At 35.4% G+C, this 14247-nt stretch overlaps 2 protein-coding genes across 2 annotated transcripts; one reads left to right on the forward strand and one right to left on the reverse strand.

Moving 5' to 3' along the window:
- Positions 1-253: 253 nt before the first annotated feature.
- On the forward strand, positions 254-8323 carry SYN3 (Rad21/Rec8-like family protein). The gene is made up of 14 exons (XM_082916025.1): positions 254-539; positions 2203-2464; positions 2538-2587; positions 2738-2787; positions 2875-2942; positions 3031-3395; positions 3480-3591; positions 3690-3826; positions 3926-4404; positions 5969-6008; positions 6149-6194; positions 6290-6425; positions 7667-7800; positions 8063-8323. The coding sequence occupies exons 1-13, from the start codon at positions 416-418 to the stop codon at positions 7763-7765; spliced, it is 1968 nt and encodes a 655-aa protein (XP_082772151.1). The 5' UTR covers positions 254-415; the 3' UTR covers positions 7766-7800; positions 8063-8323.
- Positions 8324-9647: 1324 nt separating this feature from the next.
- On the reverse strand, positions 9648-11842 carry LOC114301243 (Thioredoxin superfamily protein). The gene is made up of 2 exons (XM_028246168.2): positions 11563-11842; positions 9648-10052 (listed from the first exon to the last, which is right to left on the reverse strand). The coding sequence occupies exons 1-2, from the start codon at positions 11705-11707 to the stop codon at positions 9799-9801; spliced, it is 399 nt and encodes a 132-aa protein (XP_028101969.2). The 5' UTR covers positions 11708-11842; the 3' UTR covers positions 9648-9798.
- Positions 11843-14247: the final 2405 nt, after the last annotated feature.

Consider the following 14247-nt stretch of genomic DNA (forward strand, 5'->3'; position numbering starts at 1 on the left):
AAAAAAAAGATTTTTTAATAATGATTAAAAATATGTAAAATTACCTGGCGTAAATATTTTGTTTTTAGATTAAAGAGGTTTGAACTTTATGTATGTTACTTCTCGGTAAGTGCCCCAAATTTATTTTGCTCTTTGATTGGGCCTGAATGTTAGCTTAGATTGGGCTTATATTTAGGAGCCTATATTTTTTCTCCAAAATCTGAGGGGCCAGGTTCTAGTTTTTCGGAAGCAGCCTTGGCGGGAAGTGTATTTCGGGCGGGAAGGCTTATTTTGGGCGAGGTAATTCCAACCAAAAATTACACAGATGGCTTTGATACTAACATTTTCAACAACCAACTCTTTTTTTTCCGATGATATAGGGAGAGATAGATAGAGATCTGTAAAGCCTTGAGGAAGAAGAAGAAGAAGGAAGGAGATGTTTTACTCGCATACGTTTTTGGCTCGGAAAGGGCCGCTTGGAACGGTGTGGTGTGCGGCTCATTTACAGCACAGATTGAAGAAATCTCACTACACCTCCACTGACATCTCTTCCACTGTTGGTTCGTTTCCTTTCCTTGTTAATCCCTCTTCCTTTTCTCCAATTTTAATTCATTTTTGTTTTTGATTTATGGCGTCTATTAGACATTGTTGATTGTTCATAGAGAACCCTATTGTCAAACATGATTTGGGTTTGATGTGAATTCTTCATAATTTTTTATCAATGGGTTTTGAAATTTAATGGAAAAAAAAAAAACCCAATCATATTCTTTGACTCCATGATTATGAAACCAAACAATTGGTGGGTGTTTTGTTTAACCCAGATGACATAAGAGTGATAAATTTTCTTTCCAGAGTTTTTTAGTGCTATATTGACCCCAGTAATTTTTATTTTTATTTATTTTTTTGGGGAAAATTACACTGATTTCCCATTAGGTTTGGAGAGAAAGGACAACTAGTCTCGCAGTTTTGGCATAATTACATTGACCTCTCTTTTAGTAAGGCTGAAGTAACCAAAACTAATACAAATAGCGTGAAGACATGTGCATAAATAAGAAAAAATATTCATTTCACTATAAAATAGATAACATCATTTTTTTTTTTTTAATCCATGTAACCAACGAATTATGCTAAAATTATGGAGCTATTTATTTTTTCTCCATACCTCAGGGGAGTTCAGTGCAATTAATCCAAAAAATTTCAAGAGCCACTGTCAACTTGCACCAAACAATTGGTCCAACAAAGAAGAGTTTCATTGTATGTTAAAGCTAAGTGAATTTCAATTGATGGTTGCTAGTTGCCACACTTTTTAATTCTTAGATGCGTAGTAGGTCAATCTTGCCAAAAGTTGATAGCTAATAATCCCTTACATTTGTGAATTTGGGATTTTTTGTGAGGTTAATCGGTCCATATTTATTTCTTATAATTTCAGTTGGTGCATATGCATGTGAGCTTTCATCTTCATGCCTGCATGTTTGCAGCAGCATGAAGTCAAGAGAGGGAGATGTTGGTTGGTTGGTAAATCTACATGCTTGAATTGGGGTGAGTTTAGTGTGGTTAGATGATGGGGATGCCATGACTATTTTTGATGTTTTACGAAGCATTTTGGTTGTCGTACCATAAAGTTGTGATAGGGGATGTTAAAGAGAGCTTAATCTTATGGTAAATTTATATGGTTGAATTAGGATCACTTTAATAAGGTAGAACAGTCATCCTTGTTGTTCGAAGTTCTTCTAATGGCAACTAAAATTCTTATTTCATTTTCAATTACTCTCCCACCACTTCTTGATTTATGCTCCTATCTTTGTGATTCACTATTTGCAAAATATCTATATTTGTGTGAATAAATGAGTATTTACTTCTGATTAGTTGAACACGAGAGTCTAGTGGTGGGATGCAACAAGTTGAACTTCCTATCTACTTGCATAGCACTTGAAACCAAGGGGAATTCTTTATCTTTCTTTCTTTTTATTTTATTTTATTTTTAATGTTTTTTGGGTATGCTGGTGAAGATCCTTATCCTCTTCAATGTTGAAAAATTACATATAATTCTTTTATTGCTTCATCATTTGACTAGCAATCTGCTGCTTATTTTCTTAATGTACTCTAGTTCTGTTCTCATTCTTCCTCTAAACCTATGTGTTTAGCTTGCATAAAATCATACATCAATGGCGTGAAATGGCCTTGTTTGATAATTGTTTTTTCCCCCCTGAATGTTTCTTCTAGAGCGCATCATGTATCCCGAAGTTCCCATTGCACTAAGAATGTCAGGTCATCTTCTACTGGGTGTTGTTCGGATATATTCAAAGAAAGTCGACTATCTGTACCAAGACTACAATTTTTTTCTGATAACCATAAGAAAAGCATTTGCTCCTGTAGAAGTTAATCTACCAGAAGATGCAACTCATGCACCTTTTGACTCTGTCACTTTGCCAAACACGTTCAAACTTGATGCCTTGAATTTGGAGGATGACTTCTCTTATGACGGGTAATTTTCTGGCAACCTATGCACTTGTGCCTTTCTTTGAATCTATGGATAACACTCGCTTTTTAATTCTCAGGGCTCAAGATAATCATCTCCGGAGCGAGGAGGAGATAACACTTACTTGTGGTAGTATTTCACTTTTGAATTCATATTTTGTAAATTATTGCACTCTAGTTTATGATTTCTCAGTTCAATAACACTTAATGGTGCGAGTATTCATATTTTGATTTGATAGTTCAAATGGTAAATGATTGAACTGGAATTATCATATTGTAGATCAAATTCCAATTGGAAGAGATCCGTACATTGCCATTACTTTTGATGAGGTAACTTGATTACCTGAGTCATTTAATTTTTGAATTGGGAGGTATCTGAGTTGCAGTATCACATAACAAAGATGTCTGTTGTTGTAGGGCATTTTGAGGGATTCAATCGGTTTGAAAGATGCTTCTGTATCAGGAGCCAGTCCAATGAAGGAAGAGTATGTTTTTGATAAAAGGAAATAAAAGTCTCATTCTTTTTCCTGTCTCTTGATGAATTAATGAGTTCCTTTCTTTTGTTAATTGCAGTCCTCGTCCTTCACTTCCAGTGGACCCAACTGTAGGTTTTCAAGATCCTGGTCCAGAAGAGACTGAAATGCTCAATGAAGATAGTTTTCCTCAAAATATCCCAGAAATTGAAGTTATGCGTGATGCCGCCCACGATTTTCATGCGGATAACATTTCACTTTGGCCAGATCAAGGGAATGATGTGCTTGAACCGGACAGGCTTTTGGAGCAGCAAATCATAAATGAGAAGGAAATCCTTCCACCAGCTGCGGAAGAAATATTAGTCTCTGGAGGACAGTCTCTCCCATCTCAGCAACATGGAGAACCAGTTAGTTCTGCTTCTTCAGACAAAGCTCCTGACGTTTTTGATTCACATGTTTCATTTGGTAGGTGTGAATTTCTCATTATTGGATGCAGCCTAAAATTGAACTTGCTTTATATTTGGGTATACTTTCTTTCTTGTGTGGCAGGGCATGCATCACCTGAACTGGCAATGCGTTCAACGCCACCTGTTGGCCAGCCAAAAGCTAGACCAAGAAAGAGAAAGCAGCTCTATGATGAGTCCACAGTATTGACTAATAAGTATGAATTTTGAGGCTGTTCATTTGGGTTTTTTTTTATTATTTATTATTGTAATACTTTTAAAAAACTGTTTTTCAACAAGGATATGGATATGTCAGGTTTATGAAGGCAGCACTTGATAATTGTAGTGATCTACTGAGGAAGAGGAAATGTTGCCCTTCTTCTGCTTTGGATGTTTGGAAGTCAAATAATAGATTAAGAAAAGAAAAAATCTTTCTCGAGCCACTAATGACTGGTGAGTGGGTTTCTTCATTTACTGTTATGCCTCAATTGCTTTTGCCTCTTGATCGAAGGAATTGATTTTATGAGAGAATGGGTGCCCATATATCTGCAGGGTTGTGCGCAGATCTATGTAACCTTTATACAAGGGATTTCATTACTGTGAAACCTCATTTAGTTAACGTGGAAGAAGCTTGTCCAGAGCCTACTGTTGCAGAGTCTCCTCCCATGCATGACCTTGATATGGAAATTGAATGCCTTCGAAATTATGAAGGCCCCGATGGTAGTAACATTTTACCTGAAATCATGGGTTCTCCTAATAGATTCATGGCTTCTGAGACCAGATTCACGTCTTCTCCATATAGAAGAGATGACTTCACTCCTGCTTCAGCTGGCAACTTAGGCTCACAATCAGAACCTCAACTGGGAACAACTGTTGGGACTGGAGTACAACCCACACCGGACTTGGCAGCATCTACTGGAACTCTTGGGTCTGAGTCGGAAACACCGATGACATTTTTAGGGGAGTGTCTAGGATTTGAAAACACTGGTCTTTCAGATATTCCTGAGGTGATGAATTCCGCAGAAGCAGATGTAAGTTCATTCTGTTTAAATCATTTCTGTGCCTTGAGTGGTTATTATTGTCGGAGGTATATGTGTTTTGTCTTTAATGATCCATCATGTTTTCCTTTCTTGTAAATAGTTACTTTGGAATATCATTAACAATAGGTTCATTTTGTGGTTCTGAAATATGGTAGATGCTTCTTGATGACCTCTCAGGGCATTACTTAAAGAAAACAATTCAGCAGGGATCAACTTGAGACTTGTGCCTACAAATGTGACATATACATGAACTGCATGCCATACACTTTATGGTCCTGTTTTGTTGCTTATGTGTTATATAACCATCAATTTACTTAATGAATGTCATATACAGAATTGCCACTACTGTAACTTTTGACTTTTCTTTTATGCACATGTACATATATTCACTCTAAAACTTTTGGAGCGAGTTTCATTTAAGATTCAACACAATAAGTTGGAACTTGTAGTTCAATTAAAAAGTGTAGGCTCTACATAAGTGATATTCAAGGCTTTAAAAAGCGGCCGCAACTGTTACGTAACGCCGTTACGTAACGGTTTTGGCGGTTACCACCACCCGTTATAGCCGCTTTTGCAGTGTGATTAAGATTCACAAGTGTGTCGGCTGTAGCGGCTGCCGTAGCGGTCGTAACGGTGCCGTAACAGACTGTTATGTAACGGTTCCAAATTGTTTCTTTCGAAAAAACACAAAAAAACTGAAAATAGGGAAAGAGGGATAGAGAGAAGAGGGAAGAGGGAAGATAAAGAGAGAGAATGGAGAAGCAAGAGATAGAGAGAGAGAACAGGAAAGATGAAGAACATGTTATTGATTTGTTGAACTGAAGCTGTAAGACCTATGTTATTCTATTCAGCTGCTATCACTCAACCATTTTGTTTGTGTGTGTCTATCTGTATATTGTTTGAAAATAATAATAATAATAAGTGTGGTCATTATCTATTTGACTTGGTTAAAATATGTATATATATATATATATATATTTAGGCTCTTATTTATTCTCTTACTTTTGTCATTGTTTATCTTATATATAATAGTTAGTGATTGATTTTTTGTATAAAATAAAGTCATTAATTATTAAAATAAAATGCAAAAAATTTAGTTTATAGTGATTTAAAAATATTAAATATATTGGATCATACTTAAAAATTTACAAAAATTGATCAATATTTATTTGTAACCTAATAAATATGATCATGGAAAAAAAATATGCGTATCGGTAAGTTTTTTTCAAATTGTGCGAAAAATAAAAAAATTCACGATTCCGGTTACCGCAATCGTTACGCTACGGCCTTTACACCCTGCAACCGCAACTGCGCCACTGCCACCGTTACGGCGACCGCAACCGCTTTTCAGAACCTTGGTGATATTGTTAAACTGTTTGATAATGATCCTCTCTTTTAGTTGATTTCATAGTGCATGAAATGATGCAATGCATTAAATTCTTTTATGCACATGTATTTGTACACATGGCTTCACTTAAAACCTCATCTTTTGAATGATTGAGTTGAGAGCACTTATTGGAGGTTGCATCTCACTCACTGTCTCATTTCATTGCAGGACCTAAGTTTTTTAGCCTCTGAAGATTATACGCCAACCAGTAAGTGAAGAAACCTTTTGTAGATTTTTTTGATTATCAATATGAATGATTTTGTGACAAGACACAAATGATAGTAGACATTCCACTGTTATTTACGTTTGGTATCAAATCTTTGTATGACCTATTCATGCTTTTAACAGAAATCCAAACAACTCAAGGCGTTGACGTATTGTCGGGGACAACAAGGTAGCTTCTTGCAAGATATCCCATTAGTACTAAATGAGCTTCACTGTTTTAAGCAGCTTCTCGCAAGATATCCCATTTGTGTGACTTACTTACAGGAAAGTGGCTCAATATTTAAAAGGAAAGTCTTCAGTTACCCCCATCTCAGAAGACATATCTGGGGATCTAATCTTGAACAAGCTCGTAGAAGGAAAAATCAGAAAAGTATGTGCTCGAATGTTCTATGAGACTCTGGTGAGCTCCTGAACCTTCCATCCAACTGTGGGGTTTATTAGTGTTTTTTTTTAATTTTTTTTCAGTATTTGGTTAGTTTGTGATTGTGTCATCATTTTTATATTGTTGGTATGCAAATGGTTGAAAATATATGCATGATTTGAGATGAATATCATGGGAATGACCAATTTATATTCTGCAGTTTCTGTGGTTATTCTTGTATAGATAACATGGTTATTTGGCACAGTATCTACCACCATGCATGTTGGATTGAGTTTGTGCTTAAAGGCTCTAACTGGATCACTCTTCCCCTCAAATTTCTACCAAGATAACTGGAAGTTCCAACCAATAAAATGGAACTTCAGTGGTAATTGGGATTAGTATGATATATTTGGTTTATTGAAATAAAATGGAATGAAATGATCATTCTATTATAACGTCAATTCACACATTTGGTTTGCCAAGGCTGTGTTTGGATCATGGATTTTAGTAGGGATTTGGAAAGGAAAGAAATTTACAAGGAAATGAAGAAAAAAATTACCTTATATTTCATTAACATTTCCCTCACCTTTTTCTTTCCCTTTCCAAATCCATGATCCAAACACAACCTAAAAAAGTAACACAAATATGATGAAATTTGTATGACAAATGAAATAATCATTTACCATTGTAAGGGAATAGTCATTCCATAAGGTGGATAAAGAATGATCATTCTATTCCATTCTAGTAACCCAAACACTACATTAAATGTTTTAATCAGCATGAACTATGATGTATATCTACACTAGTTCATTCTGATCCAAGTATTGTACTCATGTCAGCCTTGCAATATAACAATGTTGCATACATGCTTCACCTATATGCCTTTTGATGGTGGTTATTGGTATGAGAACAATTTTCACGCCAAAGAGTCTGAATTGTCCTTGTATGTGTTGGTGGGGTGAAATAGCTCCCAACAACAAAGAAAGCTATCATTCGTCTCTCTATGGTTGTAAAAATCAATTGATTTCATCAAGTTGCACCATTACTGAGCTAATCCCTAATCGTAGTTTATAAAAGGGTGAATAGATAAATTGAGAATCACGATTTAGTAAAATTGTACATTTTGAGTCTTGTTTCTTTTTCACCATCTGATTGCTATTGCTGTCCCATTTGGTAATAAACATGTAGCAGACTATCAGTTATTTCACAAGCATTTGAGATTTGTGGTGCTAGATGATAAAAATTGACTAAAAGGGTAAAATGTCTGGCATCTTTGGTAGGTTTTAAAATGTTGTGGACTTGTAGATGTACAAGAAGCAGAGCCTTATGGTGATATTACTTTGAAGTTGACACCTAAACTATTCAAGGACCAGCTTTGAAGTTAAATGTGCTTGGCATGCCTTCATGCAAATAGGTAAGAAAGCTAATTTGCTTATTTTGGCAAATTGAATAGCAATGATTGCTTTTCCTATTGTCATATACACTGTTAACAAGTTCTGTTGGTGCCTTTCAGTTTAAATTCTCACTTTAACATGTATAGATTTTGGTTGTTTCTGTGAAGTATCAGTAGTGTATATCTGTGGTGTGGAGAGTCTGCATGCTCATGGAAACTGCAAAATATAACCGTCCAGTTTTTTTTACCAATTCTGATTGTAGTTTCGACTTGTGAATTGCAGTTTGTGTACAGCGGGACTAACATAATTTTGATAATCTTATAAAGATGCAGAGCCCTCCTCTTGTTTCTTCTTTCTGGCTGTTGTTATAGGTGATGCCTAATTATTGTAATCCACAGCTTTTTCATCCACAACTCTCTTTTTGTAAATTAGTGTGTTTTTTTCTCCACTTCGACTTAAGTGGTAGCCAAAGTGGCTGGATAATGTAAACAGCAGTCAGATTTATTTATCCTCGAATATGTAGTTTTTGCTTTCGGCTTTTAATACCGCATTACTTTGCATTCACTTAAGAGGACTATCTGCTGCCTTTTGGGTCTACTCTCCAGTCACAAATATCTCAGCTCTTCATCTTAGCGAGATGGAAACCAGGCTCTTCTATAGGGTTCCAAACCTGCAGTTCTTCAAATATCCCATAAATAAAGGTAGGGCTTCAAAGCTTGAACTAACAAACAAGAAACTTGACTGAGAGAGGAGTGCGCTAGCTGCAATTAAACTAAAGTGCCAACACTGGCCCTCTCTTGCTCATAAGCACTTACTAATAAGATAGAAAGGGCTTTTCAGCTTTCTTCCACCAAGTCTCTTGAATGTCTTATATGAACATTGAGTGAATATTACAAAATTTGTGTCTTAGAAGTGTCAATAATTACTATTAAACCAAAATTTGTTCACCTTGAAAGGCTACAAAGGTTTGCATATCCACAAGGCTGTTTATAAGAATTGTAAATCGAGGTAAAAAGTTTTTTCCAAAGTCTCGAGGTATGTTGGTCATACATAAAGTGGCAATCATAGAGAATACACTTATAGTCAGAAGATACAAAGGGTATTGTAATAAAGAAACTTCTAATAAAACAAGTTTATGCTACTATGGCTCTTATACCAAAAGCTTGTCGCTAAGAAGATACAATCACAAAGAAGGAATGATCAAATTTTAAACACTCAGCTTTCAGCTTATTAAGAACTGCAATACATTTGCCTACTTGGCTTTGCAATTGCAAGTGGCATTGTTACATGTGCAGTAACTAAATTCTGACAAGAAAATTTTTTAAATTTTTTAACTGCCACAAGAAAATTGTTTAAATGTTTGGAATGTCCTCTGTTTTAACAAGTGCAGAGCTGCCCCAGGGTTTGCTCAAGTAGTGGTTTTTTGTGTTTATTATAAAATGAAAACAGAAAACAAAAACAACCAAATAGCTGACTTCTACTTCATTTATCCTTTAGTTTTCATTACCCCCCAGATTTAAAATCCAAACACAGCCTAAAAGGATAATATACTCTATTGCTTGTGATTATCCATTGCTAGTTTAAGAATGCATGGAACTGTAGTAGCTGCAATTACTCTTAGAAATCAGATTTCTAGGTTGAAGCAGGTTTTCTAATTGGTAAAAAAATACTTCACTTATTTGGAGCATCTTTTACTGGAAAATAGCAGTCATGCTGCTCCAATTATAAACTAGTGCATTATAATTTTATAATCCTAAAAAACAAAACAAAAAAATTGTATTTTTATAAAAAATTTAATCTGCTGACCAGAGATTGTTTACCTAAATTAGGATTCACTTCAATCAATGATTCAAGTTCCAAAATCACATATCATGGGCATAAATTTTTTTACTTCATTAGCCAATAAGGGCAACATCATTAATTAATGTTCAACAGAGATGAAAACTGCAGCGTTTAGTTGCAGATTATTCTATGAAACATAGCTTATCCAAACCATCTTCATTGAGATAGACGATATCTTATTTTCCAGCAACGAGGGCGTCAATTTTGTGTTCAAGGTGGGCTTCATGGTCTTCAAGGCGGCCTTTGACGGCATCGTCTTCCCATCGAATTAGTGTAGGAACTCCTGTGAGCTTGAACCGTAAATCAACCCGCCATGGATGCTGGGGATTCCTCCATGTAGGTCGATCACCAACATAAGCTTGCAAGAGTGCCACATCATCAGGCAATGCTTCTAGCTTTTTGTAAATTACAGGTTCGGCTCTCACACAATCTGCAAGCGAAAAAGAGAAGAGCTTATGATTTAATAAGGATCTGCTTTTCCAACAAAATGGGACAGAGTGTATTGACTCGAGAGCAGGATTTAAAACAACAAACTTTCTTTTCCCGACCGTCGAGGCAAAAAGTGCAAATAAAATTTTCTATTCTAACCAATTGCCTCATTACAGGTTCATTTACAAAAGGCTATGCTATGTTTTAACGTGCAAATTTTTTTTTTTTCACCATAAATGAAAATGCAAATGAAATTTTCTTTCACTCCTTTTCCTTTTGTTGTTACCCAATAAAGCTTCCCATGCTAAAATTACACATCAATTATTTGCCTGGATGAATGTTGCATGGACACTTCTAAATCTACCCTATTACATAAGGGAGAGAGAGGTTTTTAACATTAACGTCAAATTCAAAGTCTTCATTCCAATTGACACTACGTGATTTGGCTATAAAATTTTTCAATATGTTTTTGAATTTGAAGTCACATAATTGAGCTCTACAAGGAAAGTTTCAAATAATACAAACAATTTGCATGGACATACATTAAACTTGTATGAATACATGCAATTGCTCGGCAAGATAACTGATATATTTCCACAATGGCATCATCGATTGAAAGGAAAAAGGGATTTCAAAAGGAAAAAGGGAAAAGGTGAGGCAAATGTGAACAAAATCCAAGCTAAAAATTTCTCCATTTTCCTTTCCCTTCCCAAATCCTTGTCTAAATTCATGATCCAAACAGTGTAAACTTCTTCCCCATTCCAAAATTGTCTCCTCATTACATGAGAGTTTGAATTCTGCTTTTTTCCTAAAAACAGAATTTCGTATGTATATATATGCATATAATTCAACAGCATATTTTGACTCTTAAATGAAGTTCTTACATGTATATACAAACAACACAAGTCATTTTTCCATATACATATATTATGAGTAAATTCCCGATTACTGTTCCCAAGTAGCTTCAAGAATAGAACAATTATATCCTAAAATGCATCACAAAAGATTTCCAAATTCCCAACTGAACTGGATTCGCAAGAATTACCAGAAATTTTCTCAAGATAGAATAGACCTTACCTTGACACTGTGTGCTATTCTACAAATTAAGTGGTTTAAGAAATACCCCAAAAAACAAAAGAATAAAAAAAAAAAAATTCATATATGAACACATAGAAAGACCCATACAAGGAAGACATCAGGAAAGACTAAATCCATCATTAAAACAATGCAATACAAGCCAAAAAAAAAAAAAAACCAATGAAATGGCACAAAACAGAATATAAAGCAGCACCCATTAATTAATGTAAAATCTGTAGCAATGTATTCCATTTTATGTCTGATTTGGGGTATAAAAGGGCAATTGGTTTGATTGGGTTTCACAAAGGAATACAATAATAAATCAAATTTGGGTATGTCACCAATGGCTATAATTCTGACAAAAATAGAATAAAAACAATATCAAAATAAACGGAATTTTATGTATATATATGGGTATGTATGTGAGTGAGTACCAGGACACCAGCTGAGAGAGGTGGTAGGGTCTTTGTCAGCCAAGAAGAGAATGAGATTAGCTTTGTTGTTTGGTGCGTCCGATTTGAATTTCTCCAACACATCGTCGAAGGTGGAGATTGTAGCGTCCAACATCTTCAGAGGCATTTTCTCACTCAGACTACTCAGTAGACACTAGGGTTTTCACTTTCTTCAATACTCTCTCTCTCTCTCTCTCTCTCTGGCATCCGCAATGGATACGCAAAATGCCTCCCTACTGGGGCTTCCTCCTCTCTTATACACGGGTCTCGTTTGGCAGATTCGCTATTTTAATAGTCTATTTTGATTTTTGGTTATTTTAATAAATTAAAATTTTTGTATTTAAAAATGTAGTTAGATTTTTTTATAATTAGATGTGATATTTATGAGAAAAAAATAAAATAATTATAGATTTAATATGACATTTTATTTTATTGACTATTTTAACTTATTTTGTCTTGTTATGGATTTTAACCTTAAATAATAAAAAATAATAATTAAAAAAAAAGGGCTCTAAACCCGCCTCTTAAACAGGGCCTGGTGGAGGATGCGGCACATTCTCTAACTGAGAGCCAGGGTCGATTCTTGGGAGGGGCGTTTGAAATCTCTCTTGAGAACACGCTCATACTCCCCTCGAATCTTGTCCTCTGCTGTGGCGTGTGGTTGCCCTACATTGGTGCCCTAGTGGTGGGTCCCTCACTTGGTGGAGGTTAATTCCTAGCAGGCAACCGGCTACCCTGGGGCTAGGGCCCAACGGGGTCATGATGACACCATAGAGCCCTTTTTTCCAGATCAAAAAAAAAAAAAAAAAGGGCCTCAAATGGAATAAGGCAGCGTTTAATTTGAAAATATGCGTTATATTGGTTGGTATAATTTATTAGTTAAAAATAAGGAAAAATTAGTATAAGGTCCCTCTTCCACTTTTGGTGATGGAAGAGATCCACAATATTATTTTGTGATGTTTAAGGTCCCTTAATTCTACACCCATATATCCAGAGAAATTCCAGTCTCTCGCTTTCTCTTTCTACACACATGAACACATTTTTAAGCTTTTCACTTCGACCATTAGATGTAATCTCTCTCTCTTTTGCCCTCTCTCTCTCTCTCTCTCTCTCTCTCTCTCTCTCTCTAATTCGATCAACCATGAATCGTTTTAACACTGATTCGGAGGGTTGTTCAACAATGATTCGGAGGAGCCAGTCCACCGCCGGCTGTCATCCTTGCCAAGTTCGCCGTCGAAGAGATCGTCACGCAGAGAGATCTCTGTTCGCTCTCATCGATCTCGATCTCATGATCATCATGTTGCTGACTCCGGCGAATCGAGGACAGAAGAATGGAATTGCAGTGGATCAAGAGCGTCAAAACGAAGGCTCTGTGTCGCTGAGGTCTATTCAGGCGCTGAGTATTCGTACATCGTTATTGAAAATGGCAACCAACCTTCCGTCAAGCTCTTCACCGATAAATGCGGTGACTTTAAGTTTTGTACTTCATCAATCCTGGTCCACCCCGTCTTCACCAACCGTGTTCGGCTCAGTAATCGAGTCGCCATCCTCAAACTCGCTCCCTCTGACGCTAAGTCCCTCTACCGCCGCCGATTCTCCACCACCGAGTTCTTCCCTAGGGACATTGACTTAGTCCTTAACAACAAGCTCAATCTCAGTACTTTCATCACTGTTCCACACGGGTCCTACTCCTGGCCTGGTTCCGCTTATTGGCTAACCCACTCAAATATGTATGAATATATATAAATGTGTTGTATGTATATATGGTGTGTGTTTGGACTAGAGAAATTCTGATTTGAACTAAATTTTCTCCGAGTTGGTCCACAGAAATTCTTTGGTTTGGACTGAATTTTTTTTTGATTTGAACTGAATTTTCTCTGGGTTAAAGAGAATTTCTCTGGAAATGTTTCTTTAGGAATTTCATTAATTTTGAGAGAATTTCTCTGGCTTAAAGTGATCCAGAGAAATTCTTCATTCATTTTCTCTGGAAAAAATTTCTATCCAGAGAAATTCTTTAGGATTTTGGCCATTGTGTAAATTTTCTCTGAGAAATTCTCTGGAAGGTCAGAGAAATAGAGAAACCTCCCAGAGAAATTCTAGTTCTTTGGAGAGAAATTCTCTCAGAGGTCTAGAGAAATTCTCTGGATGAAATTTTTCTGGATAGGAATTTCTCTGGAGAGAAATTTCTCTAGAAAGTCCAGAGAAATTCTCTAGATGAAATTTCTCTGGATCAAATTGAGGGATCTTAGATATTATGAAAATATTTGGTGTCTTTTATGCTATAAAATTTTAATACCAGGGACCTTAAAAAAAATCCCCTAAAAATAATGTAAATAAGTTTAAAAAATTGATTATTTACAAGTTAGGAAAGTGGTGTTTTTAGTTTAATTTTTTAATTATCAATTTTTAACATAATTTTTTTTTTACCAAAAGGTAAACTACATTAACATTAAATTTAAAATATATATAATTAGTTTTATATTTTTAATATAATTATATTGGTATTTCTTAAGAATTTAATTCACATAACAATTAATTTTTTTCATCAATAATTCGTTAATCGAATAAACAAAAAAAATGTATATTTATATTTATTTATTTTAGCATCTACACATTGTCTGCATTAGCTTTAAGGGTGAAACACCAATAAATTTCAAATAGTGATCT

Source organism: Camellia sinensis, chromosome 2 (assembly GCF_055761805.1).
Source record: "Camellia sinensis isolate YWXY chromosome 2, ASM5576180v1, whole genome shotgun sequence".
Lineage (NCBI taxonomy): Eukaryota > Viridiplantae > Streptophyta > Magnoliopsida > Ericales > Theaceae > Camellia > Camellia sinensis.